At 30.6% G+C, this 22,312-nt stretch overlaps 1 protein-coding gene across 2 annotated transcripts; it reads right to left on the minus strand.

Moving 5' to 3' along the window:
* Nucleotides 1–2,843: 2,843 nt before the first annotated feature.
* On the minus strand, nucleotides 2,844–10,063 carry nSyb (neuronal Synaptobrevin). 2 transcript variants are annotated; one of them, XR_013260475.1, is made up of 7 exons: nucleotides 9,900–10,063; nucleotides 8,504–8,636; nucleotides 8,308–8,386; nucleotides 8,100–8,179; nucleotides 7,873–7,924; nucleotides 5,232–5,359; nucleotides 2,845–2,886 (listed from the first exon to the last, which is right to left on the minus strand). XR_013260475.1 is itself a non-coding variant. In XM_077428833.1 (6 exons), coding segments are annotated over exons 1-6 (360 nt in total). In that variant the 5' UTR covers nucleotides 9,902–10,063; the 3' UTR covers nucleotides 2,844–2,872. The 2 variants fall into 2 exon arrangements, 1 of the variants encoding a protein (XP_077284959.1); XM_077428833.1 differs by lacking the exon at nucleotides 5,232–5,359 and having other exon boundaries at nucleotides 2,844–2,886.
* Between the last annotated feature and the right edge of the window lie 12,249 nt (nucleotides 10,064–22,312).

Below are 22,312 nucleotides of genomic sequence, written 5' to 3' on the forward strand. Positions count from 1 at the left end.
TTTTTTTAATTATTAAGAAATTTCTAAACATTGCGTATATCGATCATAAATATTGTACCTAGACGTTGTAACTCTTTAATTTCGAAAGAAAATTTTCTCTCGTAAATGTTGTAAGAATCGAAAGTTTATATTCATTGTTCGATTCAGTTGTAATTTAACACATAAATGTCACATTTCAAACGATTCCTTTACAAAATACGATATCCAAATTCAATACCGCGCACCAGCAGTGTCATTTTTCTCAGAAATTATTGCAAATTTTAATTCAAAAGCTTACATAGACACGTACATATAAGCAGCATACAAATGCGTTAATTATGCATATAAACTGGAGCGTCGGTCGGCTCACATTGCTCTCGATAAATATTTAAATTGCACAAAAAGGCCACGGCGAAGGTGTGGGTCCGAAACCACACCTGAGGTCATAAAGGGGGTCATAATGTCAATCAGACCTCAGCAACCACTTACCGACTTGTCCGTTAAACTTTTTCGCATTAACATAAACAAGTTCAAGTTTAATAATCCCCCGTCACGGATACACATATAATATTGGATATAACATTGTGCCAGCTCTCCGATTCGCATTCGACTCTTAACACTTGCATAATTGCACGTATCAGTCACATTCAAGGTGTGCTCTCTAGTACTGTCAAGATCGAATTTATGCTATAAATTAATATTTTAAAAATATTATACGATTTAGATAGCTTTTCGTGCGTTTGATTTTGATCGCCGTGTTGCTCAAATATCATCAGGCGTATTTAATTTCCGCAAGGCAAGTCCTTATATGTCTTTATTTGGGGTAAGTGTTAAATCACGAGATGATGCGGATATGTGCCTACCATGGGTATATTTTATAGATATGAAAGCGAGTGTGAACAACACGAAAATCCCATTTACAAAACGGCAAATTGGACGTCATCGCGGCCGACGTTTCGAGTTACGAGCTGCTCACGTGTTGCAAAAACTGACAAATGCGCAGGCGCGACCCTTCTCATACGACGAATCTGCAAAATGAGCGTATCATACGATTTGAGAATATCACAGTTACTCTCCTTATAAAGTTGATCCTTTCACCAATTCACACATAGGAAATTATGGTTTGTGGTACTTTTAATAAGGAAGATACAGCCAGCTGAACATAGGTCTGAAAATTGACAGTCATCATATCACACTTATTTGAAATTGTCACACAAGTACACAAAGAGAAGCAATATAATAAACTAAAATAAAATAAATATTTTTAAAACATGTATATTTTGACTTATTCTGTATGTAGATTTTTGTCAATCAAAAGTTCGTTTTCTTGCCAATATAAGTGTGTTTATTATCAACAAAACAAACAATACAAGTTTCGTAAGGTTTAATTATATTATTATGTATGTATAATTAATTTATCAATATACATATGCATGAAATAGAACTGTATCTACAATATTAGACCTCGAACCCTCATCTACAACTGAAATTTATTATCATTATTGTATTTATATGTATAATATGTATATATGTAAGATATGCGAATGCAGCAAAATATTTAGGCCTTGGCGTTTTTAAATGCGATGTTGTTGTTTTATTTTAATTTTTGTTTTCATTCATCAAAATAAATACATGATTATTATTTTATATAAGCTAAATTATTTATAATACATTTTTTTTCAAATACAATTCGGCCAACAACGCTAATTGACTGCACCACGTTATTTTTCCTTTTATACAATTCAAAAGATCTAATCTCTTTATCTACACACACCCTAAATTTATACAAATTTATATGTATGTATTATATATATCATAATTTTCAACATTTTCGTATATATATATATTATATGTGTGTGTGTATGTGTTTTTGAAAAAATAATTTAAAAATGAATTATCAACGTGTTATTAATTAATTGTGTATTATAAATGTGTCATCAACGCAATGCGAGTGTTCGATGTATGTATGTATGTAAGTATCATTAAATTAATTATTTTGGTGTCTTTTAATTATTTTTTTTTGATAAATCAACGGAAAAGCATTGTTAACTTGTGCTATTGTCATCCAACGAATTTAAAAATTAATTAAAAATAATTATCGTAAAGCCTTAATAACTATGTGTGAGTTTACTTATTTTACTATAAAATTAAAGATAAAAATATTTAAAAATTAACAACAACTAACATTTTTTAAAAAGCTCTAAGTAGTCTTTATTTTTCCTATCTAAAGGAATACAATAAATACTCATATTCAATTTTTTTATGCCGAAACAATATGTGATTGCGATTGTACGAAATAGTAGTGATACACAAAATTTTTGGAAGAGCCGAAACATTTCTCATCAAATTACAATGATTTTGTTTAAAAAAAATCCATTCTTCAATCCTTAAATGTACACTCGATTAAATGAAATAAATGATTCATTATCTTTTTACAATAAACATCTATAAAAAGTTTTTTTTTGGTATGAAGAATAAAGCCTAAAAATGCTAAACGTTCAAGAATTAATAAATAATATGGAAATATATGTATGTATATATATATATATATATATACATACATATATATATATATATATATATATATATATATATATATATATATTATGAAAGGTACATATCAAGCATTATAACAACTCAAATTGGAAATAAATTACAGAATTTGCGATAACATTAATATTTCGTTACTATCTATGTTTTTCATCATTATTATCAATCCGATTATATTCTCAACATTATCAATATTGTTTTTTTAATACATTTATATGTATATTATTTATAATATTGAAATTCAGAAACAAACTTCTTCTATATAAACGTAACTTTTAAAGTAGTCGTAATATAACTTGGTGATTTCAGTTACAGCTGTGTTTAATTAACTGATTTGGTAAACCTACAGGAAGTTTCCTGAAACGTAAAACAAACACACATATAATACAAATATAAACTCAGTCGCAGTATTTTAAAGCAAAATGTTATCATCAATAGTTTATCTAAGCACGCTTCATATTTTTTTAAATATCACAAACATAGTACTTACCTTTAGCGTCAAGTGACATAATAAATCATTTAATTATTTTACATATAATTTCAAATTTTATGCTATTTTGTAACGATGAATCATTAAACTCATCAGCAGTATTATCAAAATATTTTTTTTCTTTCAAATTTAATCAAACATCAATATAACATTAAAAGCGTTACAATATCGACACTAGTCATACGAACATTTTAACATTTCTATTACATCGCAAAAATTTAGTTCATTCCATATTTAATATATGTAGTATAATATATTTATATTATATATATATATATAGGTATCAAATAACAAACAATAACATGTCCATATATATTACACATACACATTAATTCCATGAAAATGCTTTCAATAGTTAACGATCGTCGCTGTCAATTACATATAGAATAAACTCGTGTATGTAGTATGTATGCATGTTAAAATTTTCACGGTAAAGTAATCGATATTTTTTTTACCATCATACAAAGATCGAGCATATGTGTATATAGAAATAGAAATTTTAGTAATCCTTTATAATGTATGTAATGTATGTATGTAAATTTGATCGTTTTGTAAATATATGAAAAATTGACAGTCAACTGATTTGTAATATTCAGAACATTTAAAACAATATATTTTATTGTTAAGCAATTTGAAAGCACTTTCACTTCAATTTTAAAGGCAAAACGTGATCAAAGAATGTATTTTTCATAATTGTACTTTAAAAATTCACTGTAAGTGCATGTACATCGAAAGAATTGCGGAAAAATGAATACTACAGCAAATTTACACCTATTGAGTATTCAACGGATTTTTTTCAATCCACAAATGTAATTTTATGTATGTATCTACATATATTAAACTTTTGACGGATTAGATTTAAAAGAAAACTTGTAATTTTTCATGTAGCCGAAACAAAATTAGTGCTGTAACTAAATTGAGAACAAGACGTCCAGATCTTATCAAAATTTGTATCAATTCATACTCTTGTATGGAAAAAGTATGTATCAACATAAACAATTCAATAGCAACAATAATAACAACAAATCAAATTTAGACTGGATTTTGAATATCATATTTTTAAATTTTGAATGTTTATACTTTCAATCTTTCTAATTATTTTTTTGATCTTCTATTTGATAAGAAAAATAATAGAAACTGCTTTAGGTCCTACATCATGAAATTTTAAAGATTTTTCATTCGACATTTTTTGTTATTATATTAATGAATAAATTTCTCAATTTTTTCAGTGCAATTTTAAGACCTTAGCCACGGTTAAGGTGAAATGTATGCTTTAGAAAAAATTGGATAAGAAAATTTCTAAAGCTGAAAAACTTAATACGTATCGTCTGCCCGGAAGAAAAACGTCACAAGTCAAAAAGTGTTTTTATTTTCAGTAGAAACGATTGAAATTTGAACGTGTTGAACACTTCCCTGCAAATGAAAAACGAAACTATTGCACTGTGTCAACCGTAACTTGAACTAGACAAATTATTTATTATTTTGTTTTATTTTTACATAGATATATACCAAAAAGGCTTGTCAGGAAGACCCCAATGCGCCTTCCTGGACAATTAATTATAAACATTGCAGCATTTTATTATTACATAAATCACTGTATTTCCAGAAGCTGAAGAATACGAAATAACAATGAATGAATTAATCACAGAATAAATCCATTGAGACATCTATGGATTTAGATTTTTGTACATAATTTTTACAAATTATACACACAATAAATACAGAAGATTTGTGACAACAGGAAAGATGATTTTTGCCAATTTTGAGTAACCGTTTCAACAATGATCAGATACAATTGGCAAACTCTGATAAGAAACGATCGATTTGGAGTCACAAATACCCCCAAATCTAACCAACAGTACGGCGGATCGATCCCACTGATCACTTGGTGCTAAGCATACACGCTACCATTAAGCCATACTGCTGGCATACAAATGACATTTTTCTTTGCAATCGTGTATGCAATCGAAAACTCAAAAATCGTTTTTTTTTACTTGTGACGTTTTTCTTCCGGACTGATGATATGTACAGTAAACAGAACATTCAACGGTTGCTTTGTCATTTCTGTAAGGTTCATTGTAAGCTACGCGAATGTTAAATTGAAAATATATCAATCAGATAGTAATAACTGTTTCTTTGATCACATTTTGGAAAAGATAGGGATAGTATCAGAATACAGTATAGAGGTGTGTTGAAGGGGTTGTGAACTTACCGGTCGAGCCGGCCGTAGTCGGTAGCGTGTGGTTACCAATGTCAACGTTGGGTTTCTCAATCGCAATGTCTCCCAACGTCGGCATGCCGCGGTAACGCACTAATTCAACATTTGTTTTATGTTATCACCTGAAAGGCGATAAGCAGCGCGATGGAAAAAAATAAAAGAGAAACGCCATCACTTACGGTGCTACGGAGGTGTTTCGAGTGCCATTCTCTACATACATAACCACGACTAAGAAGTACGTACTTGTCCGAGTGATTTTCCGACGCGCCGCAAATTTTGAGTAACGTTGACCGCCAATTACATTACATTTTTTCCATACAATTCTACTTAGATGTGTGTATGTATGTTGCTTATTATATTATTTAAAATTATTCTACTTTGCAATGTAAACTTTACGATGCATCTAATTCCAAAAAGCTAACAGGTTTTCTTAGCATGCTTGATGGAAAACACGGTTTTTCTAAAGAATGTTTCGTCTATTTGAAGACAACAACGATTAATTATTTTAATGGATAATGTGTATAATAATAATATTTAGTAAAAGTAATCTAAAAAATTGAGTACATAAAAGAAAAACCAGATTTTCCATCAAGTACGCTGTAGTATTCTTGTTAGTTATTGGAGTTAGACGTTTTTATACGTATTGTAAAAATCCCCATTCTAAATAATATTTCATTACAATACTTTAAAATGTATGAAAAAATAGTTCAGTTATAAAGATATTGATTTAAAATCATTTCCTCAACTCGAATTGATATGTTTTTGTATATAAACTGTATAAAAATAATTTGTACTTTTTATAAATTTGTACTGATTGGTTTGAATATACATATACATCTATGTATATATTGTGCACCCTACTATACCTATGAGGCTTAAAAATAGTTATAGCTTATTATTTGCTATGCATTATTTATAAATGTTTACAACACTACGTTTATATGTATAATTAATATTTCTACTGATTTTTTCTTTGAACAATTTCAACACACATTCACACTTTAACTTCAATTCATTTTGAATGGTTCGGAATGTATTCATGATGAATTTAAATGAAAAGTTTTATAAAACGCAAATTTCTCAATGAAAGATCGTTGTTTTTTAAGCACCATAAGCCAGAGCGTCTTCTTAAGCAGAAGCAGCAGCCGACGGGAGAAACCGAGTATAAAAGTAACATTCATATGTGTATTTCAGTATTTCAAGCAAAATTATAAAAATAACTAATAGAAAATTAAACATCGTTTTGAAAAGGAAATATAAAAAAATCACTCGATTTCTAATTACATGACAATAAAATGCGGAAAGGGAAATACGAGCAAGAAAAATCTTAGGTATATAAAATAGGTTGGAAATTTTTTTTGTGGAAATGTATGGAAATATAACAAAGAAGAATATCAAAATAGAAATATTTATTTGAAAATAATTGGATTAATAACTACGGGGCTAATTTTTTAAATAATTTATGAGGTCAATCATACGGGGAACATGCTACGGTCGATTTTCAACTTTTCTCATCAATTTTCTGCATTAAATATTGTTCGGTGCTGTAAATCAGATTAAAGTAAAGATGACACACAATGAACGATATTTAATTCAGTAACCCATGTATTTACTAATCATTCTTCAATTATGCCTAAAAAGCTTCGTATATTCGTTGTTTTGCATATATTGTATGTGTTTTTGTCTCTACACATAAAACGTTATAGTGTGGTAATTTATTTTTAAGTCTAATTTGCAAAAAATAAAATAAAACGATAAATATAAAGCCATTGTTACTTTTGTACTGGGTTTCTGCAAATTTATTCATTAAAATCCTAGAATAAAAATATGATTAGTTATGAGGTAAATGATTAAATTTCATTATGAATTGCATGTCTCCAGAGTTCTTAGACGAATTTAATATCGATTAAATTTGAATTTGGCATGGTTTCAATCTGAGTTTTTAATCTGAAAAATAATATTTTGTGCGGGACTTGTGTTAATGTCTTTTTATATGTAATTTTAAGGTCAATGTTTTTTTTGTATATGTCCTTCATGCACAATTTGACCTTAAATAAAATGCTTACGTATTATGTAAATCGAATCAATTGAAAGATTCCTTGTTAAATATTATTTAAGGAATGTAAAAAAATACGTGAACATTTCATTTTAGACCAGGTTTTCTAATTTCGTATCAGTTTCTGTACATCTAGCAACATTAAACAGACAGACAACAATTGCCTAATTGTTTCTCATACACAGCCAATTTTTTTTTTGTCAATTTGCCGACAACAATTAATCAACAACAACATTCAAATACAACACTGAACAATTTATGGTTATATATTCACATTTATGTTACAAGGACAGTTAATAGGCTTCTAATAGTACATACATTAATATCCTCACATGATGGAAAGTTTATGGGGTGAAATACTTGCAGAAAGATTAAATATTAAAAACTTATTTATTTAAACTTAAGAATTATTTTGAATACTTTTAATTTTTATAAACCACAAAAAAATGACGAATATTTAACCATTCTGAAAGTATCGTGAAGTAAGCATGATAGAAGTAGGCGAAGCAAATGTTGCTAGGTCTTCACATTTACGTAACAACATAGATGCTTCTAAAAATAATTTGTTTCAAATCTTACCGAACAAAAGGCCCAGGATAACAATGCCAATGACTCCCATTATGATCATCATCTGAAAATCAATACAGATTCACACTTGTAGTTGCGTACAAAATGTAAAAAAAAAGTATGCAGTACAAAACGCTGGCAGACATTCAGTTCAGATATCACACTTGGCATACTTCCAAAGGGGATAATGCGAAACATATTCAAAGCACTAGAAATGGGCTAAAAATGACTCAATTTACCTTTAGATTTTGCAACCAAAATTTATTTTTTAACTTGCCGGCTTGCTGTTCAAATTGTGACGCACCTTGTTGCAAAGCATCTGAAATCAACCGAAAGAATTATCATTTTACGGTAATTTAAACTTTAGAATTGAGGAAAAACTATGGATTCATATAGTTGCGATGTTGAAAGTGAGTATTTTAAATTAAAATCATTAGAAATTATTACCCGCTCTGTCGTCCAACTCTGATAATTTTTGATCCCTCTCTAGCACCTTTTCGACATTTGTTTTCATAATATCCACAACCTGAAAAAAAATTAATATATAAAATATATACGTTTGATGGTATATAATCTGTTGAAAAAAATATAATAATATTTTTTTTATTTGTGTAAAGATTTATATTTTTAAATTAATATTGACCTCATCGACTTGTGCCTGCGTCTGTTGTAATCGACGCTGTGCCGCGATCTGTTGTGGTGTTCTTGGCCCTCCGACTATCTCGCCATCTGCTCCCGTTTCAGCTGCACTCGGAGCTAACCCTCCTTCAGCAGCCCTATTTCAAATCGAAAACGAAAAATTTAAATAAATTTCCGAAATAAAGGCGTCAGCGTGCGATATCGCGTCAATAGTGTGAACGTGACGAGCGTTCGTGTCTTCAGAATGCGTATCGATTTGTTATGCTTGCTAATGTGCATGTATACTCGTACTAAATTCACATGACGTAAAAGAAGGTCAAATTTATTAATATTGAAACACGTATTCAGTTTCAAGCATATGATCATTATAATGTTTCATTTAAAGGAAACGTAAACGATGCATTTCGTCGTTATATAAAGTAGGCGAGTCGTCTTAAAAGCCGAAGCTTCATTCGGTGTGACGTACATAGGTCGCGAAAGCTCAGCGCAGATATTGAATGAATCCTTACACACGTACAATGACTAGTATGTATATAGATACACACACAGACACACAGACTCACTCCCCACAGATTATTTTCATCTCCATGAATGAATTTTATATTAATAAATTTAATTCTGCGAATTTTTCCCTGACCGGTCGCAAAAACACAGCGATCTATTCGTGCGTTTAAATTTCGAATCGTTTTCACTAATATAAAGTTTCATTTTTAACTATAACTAAGCTAAACCTAATGTTAATTTAACACTGAAAATCAAATATGGTAATGCGTCACAACAGTGAGTCACATGGAAGATTCTATTTTGTGCAAACCTACGTGAAAATCAATACCTATTTTTGCCCACTAACATCAAGTTGATTTACTATATTTAATTAATTAGAAATACACAAAAAAATAATATAATAACACACATATACCTATATATGCATATAAACAAATGCAAGCACATACATAATTCAAATTAAATTAAATATAATTTTAACATTATTTATGAATATTACATATATCATTTTAATGAATTGAAAATACAACGCCTTCTTATATTGTAATTGACGTAATTGAATGAATTAAATTGTTGTTAAATAAATATTTATTATATGTAGTGTAGAAACATCACTACAATGTTTTAGTATCGATTAGTTGTTTAAAACGTAAGTATTAGTTTGGAAATTAAATATAAAAATGTGCTAATCAATAAGTGCACGAAAATATAGAGAGGTCATTGCCGCCGTGTGATATAATATTAGACTTCGTAAAATTACACGTTTAGAATATTCGCACAAACGATCCGTGTCGTTGCCCGGAAAGATGAACGAGTTCATTCAATTAATATGTGCGTTATGTAAATGAAATGTTGAATCAGTTGAAAATCGGATTCTCGGAATTCGGTGTACTCACATTTTTGATCAATGAATCGACGCCTTGGTGGGTTGGGGACGGGTGTCCTCGTTTCCGCCGAGGCTTACAAGGGTTCAGTGGAGGAAAATCTCGATTTTCACAGTCGTTCACGTTGGACCGGAAGTGGTCCTCGACGGAGGAGGTATATTCGCGAACGGCTCTGAGGGAACGGTCGACGAAAAGCGACCCGACGAAGTGGTTGAGTCGTTTACGGAAAGGAAGCGTACAGTAAGCGCAAACTGCGCGGAAGCTTTCAAAAGCTCCACTTAATATAATTCACTTTTATTAATTTTTGTAATCGAATTGTTTTTTTAATAAAATACAAAAATTCATATTATTTTATTTAAATCACACATGTACTTATATGTAAACAATGCTTTAAGCTCTTTATTATTCCAAGAGCTATTCGACTTCTCAATGAAATCGTTGCTGCTGTGCCTGAATGCGATATTTTCCACCTAGGTGAGCGTAGATCATCGGATATTATTTTTACATGTTTGTCTGGTAATCTGCGCTCATCATTATTTTCCTAATTTAAACTCTCTTCCATTTGGGCCTCGCAGGGATTTTTCGTATTTTTAGCTTGTTCTTATTTATCGGAACAGGCTGCAGGTGCAAGACATTTCATTATTTGTATTATTACTACTTATTAAATTATCTTTGTATTTTATTACTCATTTAAATTTTCATTTATCCGCTATTTTATTACTTAACTGTTTTTTTTTATGATTGTTTAAATGTTTTTTTTTATCTTTTCTTTTTTTTATCTTATTTTTTGCTTTTGGTTTTTGTTCCATCTATTAATTTTTTGTTTTTCTCCCTCTCTTGTTTTATTATCTAGGCCATTGTGGCGTATTAGGTTCTTCCTGTAATGCCACAATGGTCCAAAACTTTTAAATAAATAAATAAATTATCGAAATTATAAATCATTAGAACTAATATAACTGTAAAGTTTCATAAACTAGTATTGAACTTACTAATTGAAATTATTTATTAATTTATACGATCTGTAAATATTGTTGCGTAGGGGTGGGTGGAGGATCCAAATAAAAGGCCAAAATCGTTTCATAGCATTTATTGGGTAATTAAGGAGATCCAAGTACTGCCAGTTCTCCGTCCAGAATGCCTTCATATGGCCTAAATACCTGCTTAAGGCAGGTCGCTCACTGCATCTTCGACACGTTTGTTTACCTATTGTTTTAGTCATGTACTAGATATGCAGTCCCACGGTCTCGGCATGCAGTCCCACGCTTTTGCGCTGTCAATTCTGAGAACTCTAGCGGGAAGTATGAAGCTGGATGCCGTTACCGACCACTAAGTCCATTCGGGGGTCTCCATTGTTAGCCGACAGCACTTAAGCCTAGAGATAATCCTCGAAAACCAATTATAACGGCGGCTCCTTTTAGCATATTCTACATTATGTATACACTAAATCATTTTAAAAAAACTTATGAATATCATCATATATATGATATCGCTCTTCTGTGTGTCTGTCCATCTGTCTGAGATAACGCTCGCCGTACTATAATAGTTGTTTCGATTCAACATACATATGTACGTCACAGCTAAACCACTGCCAAAACGTATACGAATATAATAATAAAAGAAAAAAAATCTATATACATATATACTGTTTGCTACCAATTTTTTCTCTAGGCAAATAGACGGCGCTAAATCTATGAGCGTTTGCCGCCATCTATTGAAAATTTAATTAATTAATTATTCAATTGGTGTTTTATATTGTTTATATAATATATAGGTAGGTAGGTAGCTTTTATCATTTTTTTTTCATATTAAATTAAATATATTTAAAAGGTATTTGAAAAATATTCGACCGCGTGCGGATTTAACACAGGACCGACACATTACTTTTATTTTTTTTTATTTAATAATTTAATATGCCATAAGCACACCCCTGTGAAAAACACCCCCAGCTGTCTTCTTTTTTCTTACTCTATTTGCAACTATTTTGTCCTTATTTCTAGTATAAAAAATGTATATCTCTATTCCTCATTGTATAATCCTTAAAGTACTTAGGTTAGTTTGCACTTAGGTTATAATTAAAATAAGTGATTGAAATTTGTGAATCAAGTCAAACAGAAATAGTGTTTTTGGAACTGAAAATTGGACTTTCAAAAAATCGGCCACTTTCAAATACAACGGCTCATACATATATCGAAATTCATCTAATGTCAAACATCCATTGCACGTAAGTTGAAATCTCAATTGAGTTCGTCCGTCGAATTGGTTCCGTCACAAATGCCAAATAGTATTTAAAATATATTGCAGAGAAAAAGCTTGACGAATTGTGGAGACTGTGCAAGCGACACGATGATTTTGCGCATGCGTTACGGCCTGCGGAGAACGAGTGGGGATCAATACGGGGTGGCCACCCCACCCAACTATACACCCCCTCATCCCCGTTCAAACCCCTTTATACACCCTTAAACCGACAAACGTCAAACCTAACTTCATCTAACTGGCAACACCGGCGCATAGAACAAGGAACACCTGCGCGGGAACTCAAAACCTGCCACTTAATCTTTAATGCACTTAAGATCAAGGTTTTCCTTTATATTTTCCTTTTGCAATGGTGATTTTGTATAAACATACATATATATGATTCTTCGCATTTCAAAATGTAGAATCATATGCACGTCATCAATAACAAAACATAAATTTTGCACTTGACAACCTAAGCCAAATACATAATCATCCTTTTGACATGTATCTAATATTACCTATCTTTTAAGTTCTCCATCTACTGGAATTCACACCATTTCACGCTTTTTGAATTCCTACTTTCTTCTACATATGCAAATCCGTATATATACGTATGTTCATATGTACGTCTTCTTTGAAGTATGGCGTAAATGCTTCTGGCTATTTATTTAAATTCGTTCATGAAAAAATATGAATTAAACTCCTCTTCTTATCAATGGAAAATTTAATAATGAAACGTAAATTTTGAACTTATGTAAGTACCCAAAACAAATATAATATTTAATCTGTATCTGACCTTTTAACATGTATGTTTTTAACTTTAGCTTTCTCGTACAATCTTAATCCTGTGGAATCTATACCATTTTCGTTACTCATCTGCCAGAAGTTCTTGTATAATTCCTTCTTTCTTCTACATATATATTATACATGCATAAATAAATACGTATATATTATACATACATTTTCTTCGAAGTACGACATACATAATTCTATCTATTCCAAAATGTTCATGAGAAAAATACAAATATAACTTTTCTCCTTATCAATGCAAAATTTTAAGATTAATTTAATATATTATTAATTATAATCATGAGCATTCCACCACTGAATAATTTATGTACGGAGATATTTTCGTTGTTTTTGATTGTAGAATATCTTACACAAAGTTTATATATTGTACTTTTTCCATCACAAACTCATTGCGATTCGCTTTCATCTATGAAACAACCTCTTAGTTACCTTTTGAACAATTTTTTTGTTCATCGTCCATACATGGAAATAGCGTATTTTGTTTATATGTTTTACCCACCATCTACATATATATATTATATATTATATGTAAATATTATTGTATGAAAGTACATATTACGTTTACAGGATATTTCATAAAGCTTTATCCTTCAAAATGTGTAGTCGAAATATATATGCCCATCGTGAAGGCATAGACCACAATTTCATAGTAGGAATGTTACTCCAACGTTAATTAACTTAAGCTATAGTTGAGTTTTCTATTTGTGCAAATTCTACAGAATAGCCCCTATAGACGGAGACGGGCGCATCGTCTCTAAAATGAATACTATGGTCTCGTAATTACATAGATCGTCAAAGATTGTATGATCCACTCTGTAATCCAAGCCAATTACACACGAACGAGTATGTTTCAACATGGATGTGCTTCGTCGGTGAAGATCCATAAGTACCTAGCATACACAAGTACGATATTAATTCTCACATGCTCTTCAAATATAATACATAATATATACATATATATGTATAAAGTCGAATTTAAAATTATTTCGACGCCCGTATCACGTCCGATTTGTTCACAATGATTGGACGTGTTATGCAACTAATTTGGTTTGTAATTTTTTTTTATACACTGAACGTGATGAATGTGACCCGCGTGGAAATTAAACTATGGTATACGTTAAGTGGATTTACATCTGATACTGAACTACATAATTTCTCGTCGACATTATCTCTGAATCTTCTTATTATTTTGAACCGTATGAGAAATTATCATGATCGTTGTTATTCTAAACGTCTGCTGTACTAAGTATGAAAGACTTAGATATATTTTAAGTAGATTCAACCTTGAATTAAAAGGAAAAATATATGTAGAAATCAATAAAGGTAACTTGTACTACGATTGTATAACTTTTTAGTGTTGAAAAAAAAATAGTGGAGAACCCGATTTTGCTACCCGGATTTAGAAAAACCGATGAAGTAACTATTTACAAACAGGTATTGATGATGATAAAAGGTCATCATCGGAGTCAATTGGCCAAGCGTATTTTGCATCTATGGGCAATCATTGACATATTTTTTATTGCATTTATTTATCATTCCATAAATCGTACCCAGCGACGATAAATCACATACAAAATGGTTAGAATTGTGACTAATTTCCACGAGACGTTTCCACGTTGACTTATCGCGCGGAATGAAATCATCGATCGATTGTTGATTTTAAGTATTATTTTGGGTGACGTCATCAATCATAAAACTGTGTATAAAATGGTTTCCATTGACGTCGATTTTTTTTTATATTATACAATATTTGGCCGGTCAATGCTGTGAAAATTTTGTATAAACAAATTATTCTTTCCGCATCCATGAACACCTTTTGTGTCATCAATCAATCAAACTGCAACGAAGTCAATTATAAACTTACGATTTCGACATATTATATTATAGTAAATATTATACGCAATACGTGCGGTTGAATCGATGAGATTCTGCAATAGCTATGTTGTATCGTTTAAATTAAAATACACATATTACGCGTGATGCCAAATTGAATTTTACATACAAATTAGATAAAACGAACCTGCAATCTGTATTTTGGAATAAAAAAATATACTAAAATTCTAATCGAGAACACACTAAATCGCGTCACATATTTAATGCATTCTTGAGAACATATCTTCATATATATGTTTTCAAATATAAAAAAATATATTCCTTTATTAAGATCATATTAGTTTAAGTTTAAAATTTAAATCATTTTATTTTGAGTTTATTTAATATACTTAAAAAAATATAGAATTTGTGTCATGAAATTTCCGTGAATTTCTTATTTAATTTAAATATTTTTCATACAAAACTTAGTAAATCTGATTATTTTTTCAACAATATACAAACTTAACGGTGGTCAGTATAGACGGGTTTAAACATTACCTGTGTAACATTTCATCTGTGATACATACACACGCTTTTTTCCGGCCATCACGTACGGGTCGGTAATAAAGTTAACCACCGTGTTTTTCGTACGTAGGCATAAGAATTGCGCTTTTTAAATCTCCATTAAATTATGATTCTAGACAATTTTCCATACAGTCTGCGCATCGTTTGGGCTAGCTCGTAATTGTAAGGTTTTGGCTATTTCTTCCTTGTTGAAAAGATAATAGCGGACTATGTTGTACATGTGGCTACTTAGAAATTAATTAACCTTTACGTCATCGAGCCTAAAGACGGCACATTCGGCGTGAGGCACCAAAATAGGGAGTACATATTACACTTCTAAAACACACCTATGAATATATGTACGTATATATATAAAGCCTGAATATTCTCACGTTCGTAGTATGAAAGTGGAATGGATTAGTTTGGCAGGTCGCTTCCAGACTGACAGGTAAAATATAAGGCGCCTACTGTGAGAAACCGAGTAGTACTGATACGCGCACACTCGACGAATAAAAAAATAAATAAAAATAAATATAAGAGAAGATGTAAAAAAAAAACACGTCGTGTGCTCTCTCGGTTAATTGATTTTTGCTAATGTTATTTGTTAAATGTTGCTTCATCCATTTGGATATGTGCATGACATGGTTCTAATGCATCCGCATAATAAATCATGACGTCGGTAATTAATGACTGATCATCTGGTAATGTGGAGCGATTGTAGGTTCAATATCTACCCATATTATTTATTGCCTCGAAAAAAAAAATGTCTTGATGACTTGGAAAGCGTACGAATCTTCTGAGAATCGTTTTCGATCTGTTTGTTACTCAACGCTAAAAAGATCTATATCTGTCAATGTTTTAAATTATGGCTTATGTATGTATGTACATATCTGTAATTTATTCTCGTTAAATTATATGGCTCATCAATACGTTTGTAGAAGGATTGAGAACCCATTTAAAAATCGTAATTTACGTCGGCGTATTTTATTTTAGTCTATTTGATAAATGTATGAAATCTATTCAAAATCTCATATAAAATTACAATTAAAATTACAGCTGGTGAAACATTTACTTGTTGTATCAGATTTTAATTCTTATAGACGAGTTTTATTATTTGGTTTTGAAAATATTACTATTTACTTATTTTTTTCATACAAAAAAACTCTTGAGAAATGACATATATTTGTGATGTAGTTTTAAAGCTCAAAATATTCATAATAATTCAAGGAACATACGATCTTTTTTATTAAAAATTGAATCACAAAAATCGTATATAATCTACATACTAAGTCCGCATTTCAATAGAAAATGTGCTTTGAAAACGTTCTTCTTTATATGCATATAATTGAATCACCGCCCATACATACATATATTAAATAAGTAATGTATTTAATATTTGTATGTAGTATTATACAATTAATTTCTTTTAGATCCTTTAAAATGACATATTCACAATCCTAATACACCGTACAAGTTTAAAAAAAATGAATGTTTTGATATACATATCCATATTAACAGTATAATAAGTATCTCTTGGGTGTATTTAATCACTGATTTATTACAAAACAGTCACGCCGTTCATTTTTACATCTGACTCATATAATAATTCGAAGAAAAGTTTTCACTCGATCTAAATCCAAATTTGGCGGCATAAATTAGCATCGTTTGATTTAATTATAGACGTACGTAGAGAAAGCTTTTCTTGAGCAATTTTCCCGTATTATCAGGTAAGTAGAGAGAGAGAGGATTCACATCTGGAGATAATTTAATCACCTGAAATCTCTCACCAGCTAACTTCACACATGCGAACACCGTCTAAGCGAAGATTTATCAATAAATGTAATTACATACTAAAAGCTCTAGCGTGTAATTTGGAGCAGGTTCGATCCTCACGAAAACGCTTCACATTTTATTTATTCTCCCCCACCGCTAACAATTTTCATACCTCTAACGCGATTTTTATTATATAATTACACACACGTTCAACGATAAAAATTGCACTCGTTCCGAGCCGAAAGTGTGTATGAAATCTTCGGATTCAACAACGAATGTTGATAAGTATGCCTATTTTTTATATGTCTATAGCGTACACTTTAAACGTTGGCATTAGTCGAAATAGAAAATATTACAAATCGGTTATAAATTTCCCGCGTCGAAGCGTGAATACGTTTCTAAAGATTAAGTTGTCGTTACCGTCGTAAACAGTTTCGCAATATAAAATATTAGAAGCGACATGCGTGTAAGTTTGTTTTTTTTTGTCGTGAATAATTTACGATCGTATTATAAATCAATTAAGAAAAATTAAGCGTTAATATTCGCGTATAAATCAGTAGACGGCGACGCTTTAATTAATAGTACTGATGCGGTGATGCAGGTTTCGGTGTCACAGGTCATGTATGTTTTTGGCTTTAAAAGTTTCTTATAACGATGACCGAATATTTTATTTTAAATTATGTGTGTACGATCTCGATACGGTATTGTCTCGATCTACTTAGTAAATAATCAAAGGTGGTGCAAGCTTTGAAGTATTTCATTGAAAAGCTGAGCCGCGGGAGGTATTGGACATTACAAAGAGTTGCCGCCCTGACGATGGCACATACCACGAACTCACAACAAGACTATCGTAACGGAAATGTTGCTAAAATGCACTAGGAGGATACTAGATAAGATAATTTGCGGGATATGTGAAAAGTGTTGGGAAGTATGTTTGGAATTGTCTCTGTGGAAAAATGTATATGTATGTATGTATGTTGTTGGTCCCACGAGTGAACGGGAAAATTCTTGAAACTTACCGGAGAAATTTGTTAAGTAATAGAATTGCCTATGGATATATAGAAAACAATAAAGAAAAAAAAATTAATAATATAGTTTTTTGAGCTATTTTATCATTTTTGTTTGCATGCTTATGACTCATTTCTTAACCTTGTGATTCAATTTTTTTTTGTTATTTTTATAAGCATTGTAATTTCAATAACAATCGTCACTTCGATATTTATATATGTACATATACATATATATACGAGTAAAAAAAAAATTATTTTTTTTGCTTATTACAGTATCAAGTCTTTATATACATATGTAGATAGTCACATATTAGCCAGCAGTATGGCTCGGTGGTTGCGTTTATGTTTAGCACTGACGGGTTACTGAGTTCGATCCCGTGCTAATGCTTTTGGTCAGACTTGGATATTTGTGACTCCATGTCGATTGTTTCCTATCAGAATTTGCCAATTTTTCTGGTTTCATTGTTGAAACGGTTCCTCCATCAAATTGGCAAAAACTATCCTACCCGCTGTGTCACGAATATCCGAATTTGATTTGTGTAGATATGTAAAAATTTATGTACAAATTTAAATCAGTATATTTCGAGAAGCTGAAGGACATGAAATTAACAATTAATTAATCCATAAAGACATTTATGGATTTATGTAATAAAAGATGTTGCAATGTTTGTACTTAATTGTCTATTAAGGCGCATTGGGGTTTACTTTTAGGCCTTCCTGGTAAATATTTAAAATAAAATAAAATAAAACACGTTTAGTATTTCTTAAATATTTTCATTCATTCAATATTTTCAAAATAGTTTTAATTTTAAATTTAGTTAAGTTTTTTAGCTTTTTAGTTTGCAGTAAAATTAATATATAAAATTGACTCACATACATTACAATTTAAATTATAGTGTAATGTCATATTATTGGGGTTTCAACGTATTTTTTTTATAAAATATCAATTAAATTTCAATCCAAAATAAAACATTGCACTATATTTATTTACTAATTTAAATTTAGACCAGTGTGGCATTTCAGGAATCCCACATTCACCACAATGGTCGAAAAAAAAAATTATATACATATACACAAACAAAAATACATTTGTACACAATCATAAAATAAAACATTATAATAGTAGCAGATACAATAAAAATTCCAAATAATAAAATACAAATTTGGGAATATCTTGCACCTACAACCAGTATCAATAAATATGAACCAGCTGCAAATACAAAATATCCTTGCAAGGGCCCAAATACGTAAAGAGAGAAGATCAAAATTTCACTCATACATCACATTCAATTACAAAAATAAGGATGAGTGCAGGCTACCAGAAAGATAGATTAAAATAATCTACGTTCACTAAGGTGGAAAATATCACATTCAGGCTCAGCAGCAATGACTTCATTGAGAAGTCGGATAGTTCTTGGAATAGGAGTCATTCGAAAAAGAACTGCGCGAGCAGGAGGTACAACCATCAAATGATGATGTCTACACAAATGATGATCACAGTTTGTTCAAAAATATATATGCAAACATTACCCGGATGTTTTTTTGTAAGCAATGTCACAAACAGACACATTGCTCTTTATGTGAATGTACATATATAAAGAGTCATGTATCTTCTCATGCAAAGATCGTCAATAAATATTCTCAATACCTGGAAAAATTGACAAAAACTGTCGACAGCATAAGAGATCAAACCGTGAACCTTTCAAATGTTAAATCAAATAATCCACCACCAATATGAATAATATGTTAATTTTAATGTAAATACATTGTGAATATAAATTGTATGACAACGATAAATAAATAAACAAAATACCTACTGACAGATTTCTATTGAAAATGTGTAAAAGCTAAGAACTGCATATTCATACTGAAAGATTGCTCATACGAATGACTACTCTATGACCATCATCATTCAACTATGTGTGAATATTATATGTTTTGATTTTGATTTTGTAATGCTTTTTATTATAACTAAATTATGTTCACAATACATCTTATATCTATTTTAATAGCTACTGATCTACTGATCATATTCTATTTTACAATTTTAATTTAATTTTGTTAGTAATCATAGTATTATATTATTCTAATGTTGATGTACAGCATAATAGTAAAAAGAGCTCAAAAACCTATTTACAATTCTTATAAATGCTCATAATACATCTAATACATTATAGTAATTAAAGACTCTCTAAAGTCGACGATCTAAATCAGATTGTGTTTAGGCAATCTGTGTTTATACCTGAAGAGTATAGACATTTTATTGTAATCACCGAGACTCTTCACTAGTGTGTTAGTATGGTTATTAGTGATTCTGTCATAGAATCTACTGGTTAGTTTGTTAGTAATGTCTGTAACAAATGGAATATTATTTATGGCATGCAGTTTTTTCAAGTTAGTATATATGGGTGTATTATAAATTATTTTTAGGGATTTTTTTTGTATTATTTGGAGCTTGGAATGGTTAGTATTCGAGGCGTTATTCCATACAGGTGAAGCATAGGTTAATAATGGTAAAATATTATATGTATATTATTACAATGTACATATATTGTCTTGTGATTTTACGCTTCGAGTTGTGATGCTGTGGCCGTGTGCCAGCTTATTAATAAATGACTCCCCGAACGTAATATAATTGATTAAGCGGCGAAGCTCTTTACGTGAAACAATTCGCCGATCAGGGCCCTTCAGAATTAGTACAATGATGGGCCTTATTAATTGTGCCGCCAGCCCTGACCACCAACACTTCATCATGCCCGCCCAGGACCCCGCCCGAGATGTACCCCGACTCGGAAAAAATGATGACTGTTGTTGAATGATGATGACCTCTGCTCGAGACGCATATACGATAAAAAAAAATCGGCGATCGCTTTAATTTTTTATTTTACTTGTAGCGAAATTTTTTCTTTGAAAATTCCACCTATAAATAGTTCGAGTAATAAAAAATATTTAAATGGAATAATAAAGTAACTGTAAATAATGATGATTGTTTATTGTTTCAAATCAAATAGATATTGTTTTCATTGAGATCGTCCATTGTCATTTCATAGCATATTATTAGTGCGATCGTAGGACGGATTGTTTTCCAATTTTTGTGCTTTACAGTCATTTTCTGCCATAATATTGCTCTGTCCAATAATTTTTTTCAATTACAATATAAACTAGATTATTTCAGTATTAATATTTGTATACTTTTTTCATTAAAGCTATTAAAGAAAAATATGATAACATGTCTTTCATATCGAAATGCCAATTTTTATGCAACAAAACTCCTAATTGATTCACTTTGAAATCTTTGTATAGTATTTCGTTGTATACTCCATACATATGTTTCGTACAGAAGAAGAGCAATTTTAAAACAGATTGACTTTAAGGTAATTCGTTTTCCAACTGAAGGTACTTTAAGTCATCTCTTGTAGCAATGCCCACTAAAAAATAAGCCTAAGCACACAAAGGGAGACTGGATGAGTGGTCGCCAACCAAAGTAAATAAATTTACCAACACAAATTCTACATATAACGATTTAAATTGCACTCTTTCAGTTTTAACCATTACCAGTAAGTGAACAAAATATTGAACTCAATGATAAATTAAGAAAAATTGTACACAGATAAATTGGGCATAGATTATTCGGGTCAGTCATTCAGTTGAAACTTCTTATGTCAGGAATTCTTCAATGCCTTTTATAAACATAATTAAATCAAATGGACACAACCAAAGGAAATATTTTGATTATTGTGCATTACCACAATAATTCGCTCATATTATATTAGATATGTCATGAATATCATTACCGTGACGATACAAAAATTAGAAGAAATTTTAATGACCACAATGACATGCAATTTTTGTCATAATCAATATTTAAAATATTACTGATTTTGTACAATACATCCAGTAATTGATACAACTTTTTAGATGCATATGAATGTATACTATTTAAATCTTAAATTAAGAAAGATTTTGCAATGCAGAATTGAGCTGTATAGAAGTTGAACAAAAGCTCGACCAGTTTATTCATTTTAACACACTTAATTATCTTATTTTTACGGTTATAGTTTTTACTATTTTTTCACACAAGTATATCTAGGAAGTATGGAACGCTGTATGCTCGGCATAACGAAAAAAGACATAAAGCGGAACTCGTAGGTGAGAAGTATGACAAGGGTAGTTAGTGGACATAGTGGATAGAGTAAAGAGATTGAAATGGCAATGGGCGGG

Source organism: Arctopsyche grandis, chromosome 4, assembly GCF_051622035.1.
Source record: "Arctopsyche grandis isolate Sample6627 chromosome 4, ASM5162203v2, whole genome shotgun sequence".
NCBI classification, from domain to species: domain Eukaryota; kingdom Metazoa; phylum Arthropoda; class Insecta; order Trichoptera; family Hydropsychidae; genus Arctopsyche; species Arctopsyche grandis.

Excerpts from the sequence above, each read along its gene's own strand:
- nSyb (XM_077428833.1), bottom strand. Across the intron at positions 8,387-8,503 it reads CGCAGGCACAAGTCGATGAG|GTTGTGGATATTATGAAAAC; the intron begins GTCAATATTAAT and ends ATTTTTTTTCAG. Across the intron at positions 8,180-8,307 it reads AGAGTTGGACGACAGAGCGG|ATGCTTTGCAACAAGGTGCG; the intron begins GTAATAATTTCT and ends GGTTGATTTCAG.